Below are 12,639 nucleotides of genomic sequence, written 5' to 3'. Positions count from 1 at the left end.
ATTTTTATATTTTTATATTTTTATATTCTGAAGCGATTCGCTTCGCTCAAATGGGCGCCTAGGTGAGATGCCTTAGGCGTTTTGGGACCTCAGCGTCTACTAATTTAAAAAACACTGGCTTTGTGGGAACATCACTATAAATGCCACGCTCCTCTAAAGCGACTTTACTAGTTTTCACAAGAGTGCTCATCAATTTCTCCGAAACGATCAAGTATTGTTGATGTCCATCTTGTATAGCAGTGCTAGTTTTGTCATGCTACTCTGCCATGGTAATTCGATGTTTGCTTAACCCGCTCTGATACCACTTTATCACGTCCTTAGCCAAGATTGCTTGAGGCGTACAACACCCAAGCAATACTCGTTTGCAAGGGTCAGCCTTTAACCTCGTGTAATCCACAAAGGACCTACACAGAGAAGAAAAGGTTAGAAAGGTGTATGTGCAAGTAATATACCACTGTCCCGAACAAAAAGGACAGTGGTATATTAAGATAACCAAGATCGTAAGCAACACAAAGCAGGCAACTTTTATTAAGCACAAAAGGATATCGAAAAAAAGCTAAATGAGCGCACACAAAGGGGGTTCCAAAGGTAGATATAGGCCCAATATGCACATAACACTTTCGTCAAATAGAAAACGGGGACACTAAAGACGTTGCATCACCCCTCGGACATATACCCAAGGCCTCATCCACCCAGATGCCACCTAGGGTTCCAAGGTGCTAAGACAATTGGTGTTTCATACTGCAAGGTCGTCAGCAAAAAATGAGCCCATACCACACAAGAAAAGGGATGTTTTGCCATTATTTTTCCCTTCATATGGTGTCATAACGAGAAACATTTTTCATGTTTCACATGATAGAAACATAAAACAAAAACACTGACAACAAACAAAAATGGGGCTGATGATGGTAAATTCAGCCCCGTACATATTGCCTACGAGAAAACACTCAAAAATACCAAAAAAAAAGACAAAAACAAGAACCAAAAACAATCATGAACAAACATCAAATATATTGATTGCATTGATCCATGACACAATAACGATGGTGATACTGTCAAACTTAACCTTTTCAACTTTGTGTCAAAGCTTACAATAGTAGTACCGCCCATGGTCAGCGATTACAACGTCCTGTCACGAACGGTCGTCGCGCACCCGCAACAACTCCGTTCAACGACCCATTCGTCGCTCTCATCTACATGTACAGCTACTTGGCAACCTGTTTTGCCTTGGTTTTGAGTCATTTTGCTTGTAAAAATGTAAGTTCGAACAAGCTGTAGCGTTACAAAGCGACCGCTCACCGAACCGAGCAAAACAACCCCAAAACAGCCCAAAACAGCTCGGTTTTCGTGTGTCGCGGGCTGATTTCTGGAATCTGCCTCCGCTCACCAAAATGTCAGCCATCTCAGCCCCTTTGAACCCCCCGGGTGGCACAGGGCTGGATGGGGCTTCGGTATAGTACCGAGCGTTGAACACTCATTCGCAAGTTCGCATGTTCACTTTGACGGGAACTTGTTGTCGCGCCCGGGACTCGGTGAGCAGCTGTTTGTGGGCTTGCAGCTGTTCGTTCAACCTTCTAAAGCCCCTGTTTTCCCCCTCTCCCTCTTTTCTCTTGTGCACGCAAGGTGCTCACTGAATTGCTTGTAAAACTTCCCCTCTTTTCACGAGACGTCGGGACTTGTTCGTCCCTCGTTCTTTCGAACTAATCAACTTTCTCTTTTACAGGTCCTTCGAGACCTGCGAGAGGTTACAAGTGGGCTGATCTTTGCGGAGCAATATCGCAAGGGCGAAGCGCGACTTAGGCAACGCAAGATAAGTTCGCGTCTTGGCCGCAAGGGTGCCTCACGCCTTAGGCAATTCCAGCTAAGGTCGTGACATTGTGGTATCAGAGCGGGCAAGCACTTCAAGCGAGCAGCGAAGGGACTTCGCAACTTCGCCATGGCTAAGCATCATGGCGAATCCAACAAGACGGGGCAAGCCGGACCCTTGCCCCAAGCAGCCGCAGGTGGGCTGCATGTGCACACTCGCTCTCATGCTGTTGGAGCCGCTCAAGAGGAGCGCGGCAGCGAACATGATGAGCGAGAAGTTGGCTACTCTCCGCGAGCGGAGGAGGTGCAATCTGAAGCGCCAACTTGTCACGGACAAACTTCTAAACAGGATGTTTGATGTAATGCTTATGTATGTCCGTGTCTTTTGGCATGTTCATGTCTTGTACAGCATGTAGAGGGGCGGCCGAAGGCTTAATAGTCCCACTTTAGTTAGGTTGGTGGCCTCTTTAGGCTTGTAAATAAAGGTTGTGTCATGTGGACAAGTGTGAGAGATTCTCGGTCTGTAATGGACCATTTTACCCTTTGTTGTGCAACTGTTCAGAGCTTGTAAAGTCTGTTTGTAATTTGCATTGTCTATGAAGTGTTTTTCGGAGATGTTTGCTTGTGGATCCCAATTGAGGCATTCTCTCTAACCCGTTCTCTCTTTTGTTGGTCCTAAGGGACAATGGGAGGCTTTGGGGAGGCTGACCTTTGCGGACGGACACGCAAGGGTGCCGCACGACTTAGGCAAAACCAGCTAAGTCCGTAACAGATGGTATCAGAGCGGGACAAGCACTCATAGAAACACTTAGCATGCAAATGTGGGGGACCTAGCGGAGCTGCGTTGAGGGCAGTCAGCACACGCGCGATCGTTTGGGGGAAAACGAGCATCGAGATGTAGGGAAAAGGAGTCACTCGGAGGAGCGGGCATCTGACATTGGCATTCAGAGGAATAGCCAACCCTTCGCGCAAGAGGCACCACGAGAACAGGCAAGCTTGGAAGAATGCGGAGCACACAAAGGTTGGGATGGCTGAGTTTGAGCTATGGCTCAACGTTGACAACTATACTTGATGGTGCTCAAGACAAGCGAGGCGCTTGGTAAAAGATGAGACAATGCAAGGTGGAATGAGTTGCTCAACGACCAAAAGAGTTATGCAAAGCTCACAGAGGTAAGGGGAATTGCTAACTCGAAGAATTTGGTACTCATGCATGGGCTTATATACGGACGATGGAATGTTCGTGACCATCCCAAGGCGACCGAAACTCGGCGCCATGGAGCATTGAAACTTTCTCTTCGGCATGTGAAGGATACGTCCGTAGGAGGCTGAAGTGTGCAGTGAGTTCAGCATGTTGCTAGGCCTTGAGTGGTGCAACGGGGGTTGTATTGACGTGGAGTTGCAATCTAGCAAGTGCGTTTGCAGGAGGCAGAACAATGCACAGTTTGTTCAGTAGATCGGGAGTAGTCTAAGGGGATGGTGGTCTCCGAAACGAAGAGAGATGTTGCACCAATGGGACAGTTATCCAGGAGGGATATGTCCCGGCTCTCCAGAGGGAGAATCATGTAGGACGGACCTCACATGTTGAGGAGGAGTACCTCAACAAACAACGACTCCACGAAGCTCAATGGACTGAGCAAGCGGCGAGGAGTCGTCGCATGATCTCGTTTGAGAGAATGCATTGCGAGATCAAGTGGGGGAGCGACCCAAAGCAACTTAAATGAAGGCACACTTGGAGTCGATGTGGAGATCGGACTCAAGGGAGGGCTGACCCGTGGAATGGTGGGCGCGAGAGCCACCATCGACTCAACCCAAAGCAACGTCACCTTTAAAATATTTTTTTTTTCCTTCTCCGGGCGGCATCGCCTTTAATAATATATATATATATATATATATATTTTTTTTTTTTTTTTTTTTTCCTTCTCTAGGCGACGTCACCTTTTTCGACGATGTCACCGAGGCGACGCGATGTCGTCTTTAAAAAATAAAAATAAAAATAAATAAATAAATATATATATATATATATATATATATATATATATACCGTCTAGTAACGGGCGGTCCGTGTACCGGTCAGTTGACAGACCGGTATTTACCACCCGATACGGACGGTATTATTCGAAACTACATACCTTGGATTCAATCCACAATTCGTTGTTTTGTTGAGTTTAGGAGAATGAAGATCAGAGAATGTGAGAAAAAATGAGTTTAAAAGAGTTTAAGAGTGTGAGTGAAATGGATTGAAATAGGGGAGAGGAAAGGGTTTAAAAACCCTTGAGGAGACCTACAACGGTGAAATTGATCGTTAGAACACTATTACCATTCGATAACGGTCGATTTTGACCGTTACCACCTGGTATAACCCCATATCGCCCGATACAAGGCCAAATACTTGATACCGCTCGATAGCGAGTGGTCCACTTGCTGGTTTGTTGGTGGACCAATATGTACCGTCCCGTACCGAGCGATACGATACGGTATTCAAATCATTGCTTTCAATAGCATAAAGCCAATTATGAAACTCATTTTGTTACATTCATCATTCAAACTTCATAATATCGATTTTAATATTAAAGTCACGAACAAAATCATAATTTCTTCGTATACAAGGAGAGGGAATGAAATCATCTCTAGAAGGGTGACTTTAATAAAAAGAATTAATATACTCTTCTTCAACTTCAGAAACATGGTTTGAATTGTTATACTGAAAAAACTCATATTGATCCAAACGTTATTGGACTTGTTGTATATGCCTCCTCAACTCATCAATTTCAATGTGTCAATGATCTCTTTTATAAGAGACATGTTCTTCGACATTGGGAGCACATTGGCAATGATCAACCATGATAATCTTTGTTTTAATACCAATTTGATGCCGGGATGGATCAGATGGAGAGGAAAATAAGTGAAATAGACTAAATGGTAGATAAACAAACTCACCACCCAAGTACAACACCCAAAGAATACAAACAACGTCATCCAAGTCGTCTAACTAGGGATAGAGTGCATAGGAACTCACCACTTTAAGAAAAACTACAAGGAATCCACCAAAAGATATAAAGTTGTATGAGAAAAACACCTCTCAAGAATTTGAGAGACATATTCAAAATACTTTATGCCTCTAAGAGGCTTACAAGACATGAGATATATACATTGATAGGCTTAGAACAACCCTCCACAGATAATCAATTCTTCACTATTTTCAAGATTTAAAATAAATAAAAATTAATTAAAGACTCATAGAATAACTAAAAGTCATCTTAGAATTATTTAAAATAAATGAAAACTAATTAAAGGCTCATAGATTAACTAAAAGCCATCTTTAAACTCCAAAAGTGAGAACTTTCTTTCAATCTTGATAGAAGTCATCACAACTTTTATAGAGAGAAATAAGCTCTAAAAAAAGTCAAATTAGGTTCTGTAAAATGTCATGCATTTTTAACTCGATAAGCTTTCTAATAATGTATAATCCAAGTCATAAATGAATCAAAATTTACCTTGGAATTAATATTGAAATATGTATTAAAATTCTTATTTATAAGAAAGCTAAGAAACTAGTGTGAATATCTTGACCTCTCTTGATTCGGAGTTTGGAAACATCCATTAAATTATACTTAAATAAGTGGTCATGTACCAACCACATTTATCAAAAACAAAGAAAGAATGCTCATCTGATGAATTGTATTCAAAACATTATTCTAGCATTGTTCTGGTGCTGATATGCATCAATGGTTGGGGTTCAAAATTTCACCTAATAAATTTTTCAAGATGTTGGCAAGCCTAACTGATAAAAATCTTTATTTTTGATAACAAAGGTCCTGCATCTCGTCTTTGTCAGTTACCTTTGTTAGAAAAATGAAAGAAAAGTGAACATATAGATGGATGGCATTGGTTTTATGAGCACTCAATTAGGAATTGAGAGCAAAGGTCCTAGGATCAAATCAATCTCGTCTTTGTCCCTTACCTTTGTCAGAAAAATAGGTTTAGGTTTAGATGGAGCTAGCACAGGTCCTTTTATGAGCACTCAATTAGGTTTAGGTCAGCTGGCCCAAAATCAAAAGAAATCACAAAATTCATGTGCTTATAACACATAATACCGAACAAGTTACCATAGAAAAGTGGATTCCAAGAAGGTTTATACCAGCTACAAAGGGAATACAAGGCCCAGATGTCACATCATTACTAGAATACTAATAAGTACCATTCTTATACATAAAAAAAGGATACTTGTTGGACTTGGTTTTAAAGGAGCACATAGCATGAATCAACTATACATATGACATCACCTGTCTAGATATTATAAAGCACATTATTTCTCCCACATGTGGCACACAAGGAGGGGGTTTACCATAAACCTTTAAAAAATGACTTGTGATCAATAGAATGAAAAAAGATATTATATCTGACAAAGTATAGCATCCAACATGTTAATATTTATCGTTTGGAATGCAGGTGCATAGATAAACAAAAATGAAATCGAAATCCATTCAGAAAAAGAGAGAATAAATCGTCATACTTGCAATTCAAAACTCCTCCTGCACTAGAGTAACCCAGATTGCTCACTATGACTATACATTCTTTGTCGAGCCATTCCCGTATACGTGGAACATCTATCTTTTTCACCTCACCAGTTGATCCAAAGTCAATACCATCAACTACTCCTCTTCTCTGCCATGTGAGAAGGAGATCAAGTTACCCAACTTAGTGGAAAGATGAGAAAAAAGAAGAATTCTGAAAAGAAAACTACCCTCCAATTTCCCAAAGGAAAGAGAAACAATTCATAGAATAAAAGCATGTTTAGTGAAAGAATTTCATTTTTTTTGTAGCATTAGCATCCAGAGGTATGTGAGAATACTTGGATAACCAGAACTGCTCTTGGTTTTTTTCTTAAATATTAATTATAAAAAAGAAATAAAAAGTTACTTAAGCTCTCATCGCAGTCAAAGCAACAAAAATCTACTTAAGCCAGAAAGGGGACTGCTAGAACCAACTGAATCCATAAACAAAACCCCAGAATCTTCAGGTTGCACCAATTAAATATATCAAAGCACCAAAGACATCTCAAGTTTTAACAACAAATGAGCAATCACATTTTGACAACTACAAATGCTAGAAGATGGATCAGGAGAAAGAAACAGAAAAGAATAGCAAGCAGAAAAAAAAAAAAAAGCAAAGCAAACATAAAGAGGTGAAATATCAAAGAATGAACTGGCTTCATGATCCCTTCCATTGCAAAGACCTTTGAACTTTGTAACTGCTTATTAGAAAAAGAATTCATATTAAAGAGACTCTCACTGCTTAAAAATGACCATTCACTTAGAAACTGTATCTTCTCAGTTACAAAATTGAAGCAATTGCCTTTTGCTTCCTTGATATTGAAACCCCCTCCCTTCCTGTCACGGACTTAGCTAGAATTGCCTAAGTTGTGAGGCACCTTTGTGGCAATTATCACGGACTTAGCTGGAGTTGCCTAAGTCGTGAAGCACCCTTGCGCCAACTTCTCGAACTTAGCTAAGATTGCCTAAGCCATGAGGCACCCTTGTGATATATGCGTCCGCAAAGGGTCAGCCTAATTACAACCTCGTGAAGGTCCCGAAGGACCTGTAAAACAGCAAGATGATTAGTTTGAAAACGAGCGACGGACAAGTCCCAACATCTCGTGAAGAGGAAGCTTTATAAGCAATTCAGCGAGCAATCCTTTGTGATAATTGGGAAGGGCCCTTCATACTTGCGCACCAATCCTTTGTGCACTTTGTGCCTAAAGAACTGGAGTGATGTTGGTTGGAGCTTCACCAATATCAAATCACCAACTTTGAACTCTTGCGGTCACTTTCCCAAGTCTACCCACTTCTTCATCTTTTTGGCTGCCTTCTCCAAGTAAGCTCGCGTAATATCTGTATTTCGATGCTATTTTTTTGTAAAGTGATATGCTGACGGACTACTCCTAGTATAACCGATAGCCAAGGTGTGAGTCGACGGTTGTTGTCCTATAATGATCTCGAAGGAGCTCTTACTGGACGTAGAGCTCCACTACAAGTTGTAGAAGAATTGGGCTATGTCCAACAACTTCATCCAATCTCGTTGGTTGGCACTCACGTAGTGCCGAAGATATTACTCAAGGAACGAGTTTATTCTTTCAGTTTGGCTATCCGTCTAAGGGTGGAGGCTTGTAGAGAAGTATAACTTAGACCCCAACAATTTGAATAGCTCAGTTCATAATCGTCCCAGGAACCAAGCGTCTCGATCACTAATGATATTATGCGGGAATATTGTACGGGACTCGATCACTGAACATTGTAGGGGTGAAGCAATGAATGTTGCATACTTTGAAAATCGATCAACTACCACGAGTATTGATCTGAATCCCCCTACTACCGACAAGCTTTATATGAAATCTAAGGAAATGCTCTCCCACGACCTTTATTGTACGAGCAACGACTCCATATATATATATATATATATATATATATATATATATATATATATATATATATATATATATATATATATATATATATATATATATATATATATATATATATATATATATATATATATATATATATAATCTTTTATTTATATATCTATTATTTATATATTTATATTTATATTAAAAAATGTGCGATGTCGCCTCTCTTCTCCCCAGGCGAGGCGACGTCGCCTTTATATATATATATAATACCGTCCGGTAGCAAGTGGTCCACGTACCGATTTACTATCAAACCGATACGTACCGCCCATACCGGGCGGTATCATTCGAAATTGTATACCTTGGTTTGTGCTTATACTTCATGTTCCGATCTTGATGGGGACTTCCTTTGCTAGCCCAGAGATTCGCTTGGTCTCCGAGTTCACCGCCTTCATCCCACTTGAGTTCTTCTCCAAGATCAGCCCAAGTCACTTTGCTTCTCGATCGGCAATAAAGTTGTAGGTAGTACCCATGTCCGCCATTGCATAGGTTGTTTGGCTATTGAGCTTGATGTCCACGTACATCAACTCGTTGCTCCCTGCTTTCTGTGGCTTTACTAATAGGACCCTAGCAGGGTTGGGTCTTACTCAACCAAGAAACAGCTAATAAAACCCTATGAGATTGTAATAAACCCCACCTAGCCGCCTCTATCCTATAAAGAAGAGTGGCTAGGGTTTATATTTGGGCCTTTGGGCTTCCTAGTCGCCGCCCCCTTTTACTGGGCTGGTTGGTTAGGGCTGAGGGCAAAAGGGTTAACTCACTTAGGAAGCAGCCCCTAGGGCTGAGGGCAAAAGGGTTAACTCACTTAGGAAGCAGCCCCTAGGGCTAGGGTTTGGAGCCTTATATAAGCATGAAGCTTCCATCTCTTTGAGAATAAGATATATCTACAATTGCAGCCATTTGGCCGACTTCTAGGAGGGTGGAACCCCTATAGCGTTCCAAGGAGTGATCTCCCTCAAATATCAATCTACATAGAATTCCTCTGGGGTTCTATTATCTGGTATCAGAGCAGCGATCTTGCTGCTTTTGCTGCCATCCCTGCCACCCACCACCGGCCAAGCAATTCCAACAATTGCTCTTGACGTCGCCATCTCCACCATCATCTTATGTCGTAGATCAAATCAATCTACTGACGTCACCTCCAATTGCATCAAAGATCTGGTATTCTCTTATCACTAATACATTTTACAACTATAATTTTCCATTCAAAATACCAAGAAGAAGTCTTCTTATCTATCCCGTGCTGCGAATTCCTTTCGTCGCAAAAGTTACCATCTTTGCGAACGAAGGATTGCTATAGAAAATTTCAGCCGCATATTGTTGCCTTTAACCGAATCTATTTGCAATCTTTTTTGAACAAAATTTCTTATACGCTTCATAGATCATCTTGGCTTCCATCTAAGATTGATCTATTGAGGAATTCATCTCTAAAAACATTCTTGTGTTGCTGCAAACTTTCGTCGCAAACTGCTGGAATTTTTTGACGAGAATTCTGCTATCACAACTTGCACCAATTTCCTTGCTGTTATACTGCCGAAATTTTCTTGATTAAATTAGTCATCATTGTTGTTATCTAAACCGAGATTTTGCTGTCAAATTCCCTCCTCAAATCTCTCGGCTTTTGCTGTAAATTTCGTCGAGAAACTGTTGTTTCTTCGACGACAATTCTGCTCTTACAAGACAACACATATCTGCAGCAACTTCTACTGATTTCTATCAAGCCTTTGCTGCCATCTACCATAGATCTAAAACTTTTTTTCACCTTCATCCACTACCATCACAGCCCTAAAACTCCACTAAACCACAACCTCAAACTACACCCAAAACAGCCACAAAACAAGCCTAAACCAAAGCCTACATCCACCAATCCTTTTGACCACCACTTCTCTCAACCTATACATGCCTTTAACCCGACAACAAAAGAGAGATCTTAACATAACAGATTTGGAGGCATATACTATGGCATCTGAGGAGGCAATCAATGCTAAATTCGAAGCCTTCGAGGTGCGAATGGAGGATAAGATTCGGACTCTCTTTACCGAACTTAGTTTGGGCCGACCACCAAGTCCGAAGAAATCACATCAAGGAGAGAGTTTTGACCAATCACACCAAGCCCAAAGAGATGACTTCCAAGAGAGGGGAGGCTCTATGACAGATCTCTACTATCCACGCATGAGGGTGGACTTCCCTAGATGGGAAGAAGGAGACCCGATTGGTTGGATCTCGTGCATGGAGCGATATTTTCGGTACCACAAAACTGCTGACGCATCTATGGTGGAAATTGCAACTATACATCTTGAAGGGGATGTCATACAGTGGTTTGACTGGTTTGAACACACTCATGGAGTCCTCTCATGGCAACAATTCAAAGAAGGACTGTTGATCCGCTTCGGACCAACCGATTAAGAGAACATTGACGGACAACTAGAAAAGATCCGACAAACCTCTACCATTCAGGAGTACCAAACCAGGTTTGAAAGGTTATCTAATCAAACTCGTGACTGATCAGAAAAACAGCTATTAGGGACCTTCATTGAGGGCTTGAAGCTGGAGATCCGATGAGAAGTTAAAGCGCGACAACCGTATACGCTTATGGCAGTCATCTCTTTCGCACGACTTCAAGAGGAGCGATTGAACTATAAAGCCCGGAGGACTAGGGTCGCTCCCCGACCAGCAATATTGAAGCCCTCAGCCCCCCCTATTGTCAACCGAGCCCCTTGTTGATCTTGATAGGAATAAGAGATAGAATTATCAAACAGAGGAAGAGTAGACAAGCTTCAATCTTCTATATTTCTCTCAAGAAAACTCTTTACAAATTCAAAAACTCTATTTATTTCATGACCCAACATATAGGGTTTATACAGTCCCCAAAGATACATTACATTAATTGTATTCAAGATGAATCATTCTCTTTCAAGAAACCCTTTCAATAACCAATAACCAATTTGACTTATCCTTCCATAGACTTTTAATCTATTTCTTCTTGATATAATGAATCTTCCTCTTGATGTAGTGAACCTTTCTTTTGATGAAATGAACCTCTTTATGACACTTAAACAAGTTTGATTCCAACATTCTCCTCCCTTAAACTTGTTCCATCTAACATACCAAGTTTCTTTCGAAGTTGTTGAATATATACCTCTTCTTCAAGAACTCCATTAAGAAATGCTGATTTGACATCCATTTGTAAAATTTTCCATTTCATTTGAGCTACTAGAGAGATAAGTAATCTTACTGTCTCCAATCGAGCAACTGGTGCAAATACTTCTTCATAATCAATCCCATATTGTTGTTTATATCCCTTTACAACCAATCTGACCTTGTATTTCTCCACCTCTCCTTTTGCATTTCTTTTTGTTTTGTAGATCCACTTAACACCGATAGCTTGGTGGTCTTCTGGAAGTGTAGTAAGCTCCCATGTATTATTTTTGTTAATGGCATGAATCTCTTCATTCATAGCTTGTCGCCATTTTTCATCTCTATAAGCTTTTTCGAAGGTTAATGGATCATATCTTGCAAAAAGACAAAATAAAAAAAGTTCATCATTGTTAGTATCAATCCTTCGAGTCATATCATATAGCTCCTAAATTGGTCTTGTCCTTCTTATAATTGGACTTCTTGAATCATATGACCTAGCTGATCTAGGTGATGATTCTAGCAAAGCCACTTCGGTGCTTGCTTGTATTATATCATCTTCTTCTGAAGCTACAGCCTTCTTATGTTGCTCATCACTTTTCCAGTTCCAAATCTGTTGTTCATCAAACTCAACATCTCTTGACATCACAACTTTATTTTTGATAGAATTGTAGAGTTTGTAACCACTGGAATTCTCTGGATAACCTAGTAAAATGCATTTTTGACTTTTATCCTCCAATTTTGTTCTCTTTTCTTCTGGTATCTTGGCAAATGCAACACTTTCAAAAATCCTCAAATGATCAACTCTTGGTTTTGTAAGCTCCATGCTTCTTCTGGTGTAACATTACCAATTCATTTTATCGGAAACCTGTTAAGCAAATAAACTGCACAAGCAACAGCATCTCCCCAAAATTCTTTAGGAATTTTTCTTTCCTTTAACATGCATCGGACCATATTAAAGATAGTCCTATTTTTTCTTTCTGAGACACCATTTTGTTGAGGTGTATATGGCATGGTGAATTGATGTAGAATTACATTATTTCTACAAAAACTTTCAAATTCATTTAATATATATTCACCACCCCTATCTGTTCTTAAACATTTAATCTTACAACAACTTTGTTTTTCAACCAAATCCTTAAATTCTTTGAATTTACTTATAACTTCTTTTTTTTTAACACATAAACCTAAGTTTTGCCACTATGATCATCAGTGAAGGTAAGAAAATACCT

At 40.3% G+C, this 12,639-nt stretch overlaps 1 protein-coding gene across 1 annotated transcript in view; it reads right to left on the bottom strand.

Moving 5' to 3' along the window:
* LOC135612552 (probable amino-acid acetyltransferase NAGS2, chloroplastic) overlaps positions 1-12,639 on the bottom strand; it is a 42,793-nt gene that overhangs the window by 18,755 nt on the left and 11,399 nt on the right. The window contains exon 4 of the mRNA XM_065108979.1: positions 6,320-6,471. Coding sequence (XP_064965051.1) covers positions 6,320-6,471 — 152 coding nt within the window. The remainder of the gene's footprint in view (positions 1-6,319; positions 6,472-12,639) is intronic.

Source organism: Musa acuminata, chromosome BXJ2-5, assembly GCF_036884655.1.
Source record: "Musa acuminata AAA Group cultivar baxijiao chromosome BXJ2-5, Cavendish_Baxijiao_AAA, whole genome shotgun sequence".
Taxonomy (NCBI): Eukaryota; Viridiplantae; Streptophyta; class Magnoliopsida; order Zingiberales; family Musaceae; genus Musa; species Musa acuminata.
Note: the sequence above shows the minus strand (reverse complement) of the source record. Positions and strands in the feature narration are given on the sequence as shown.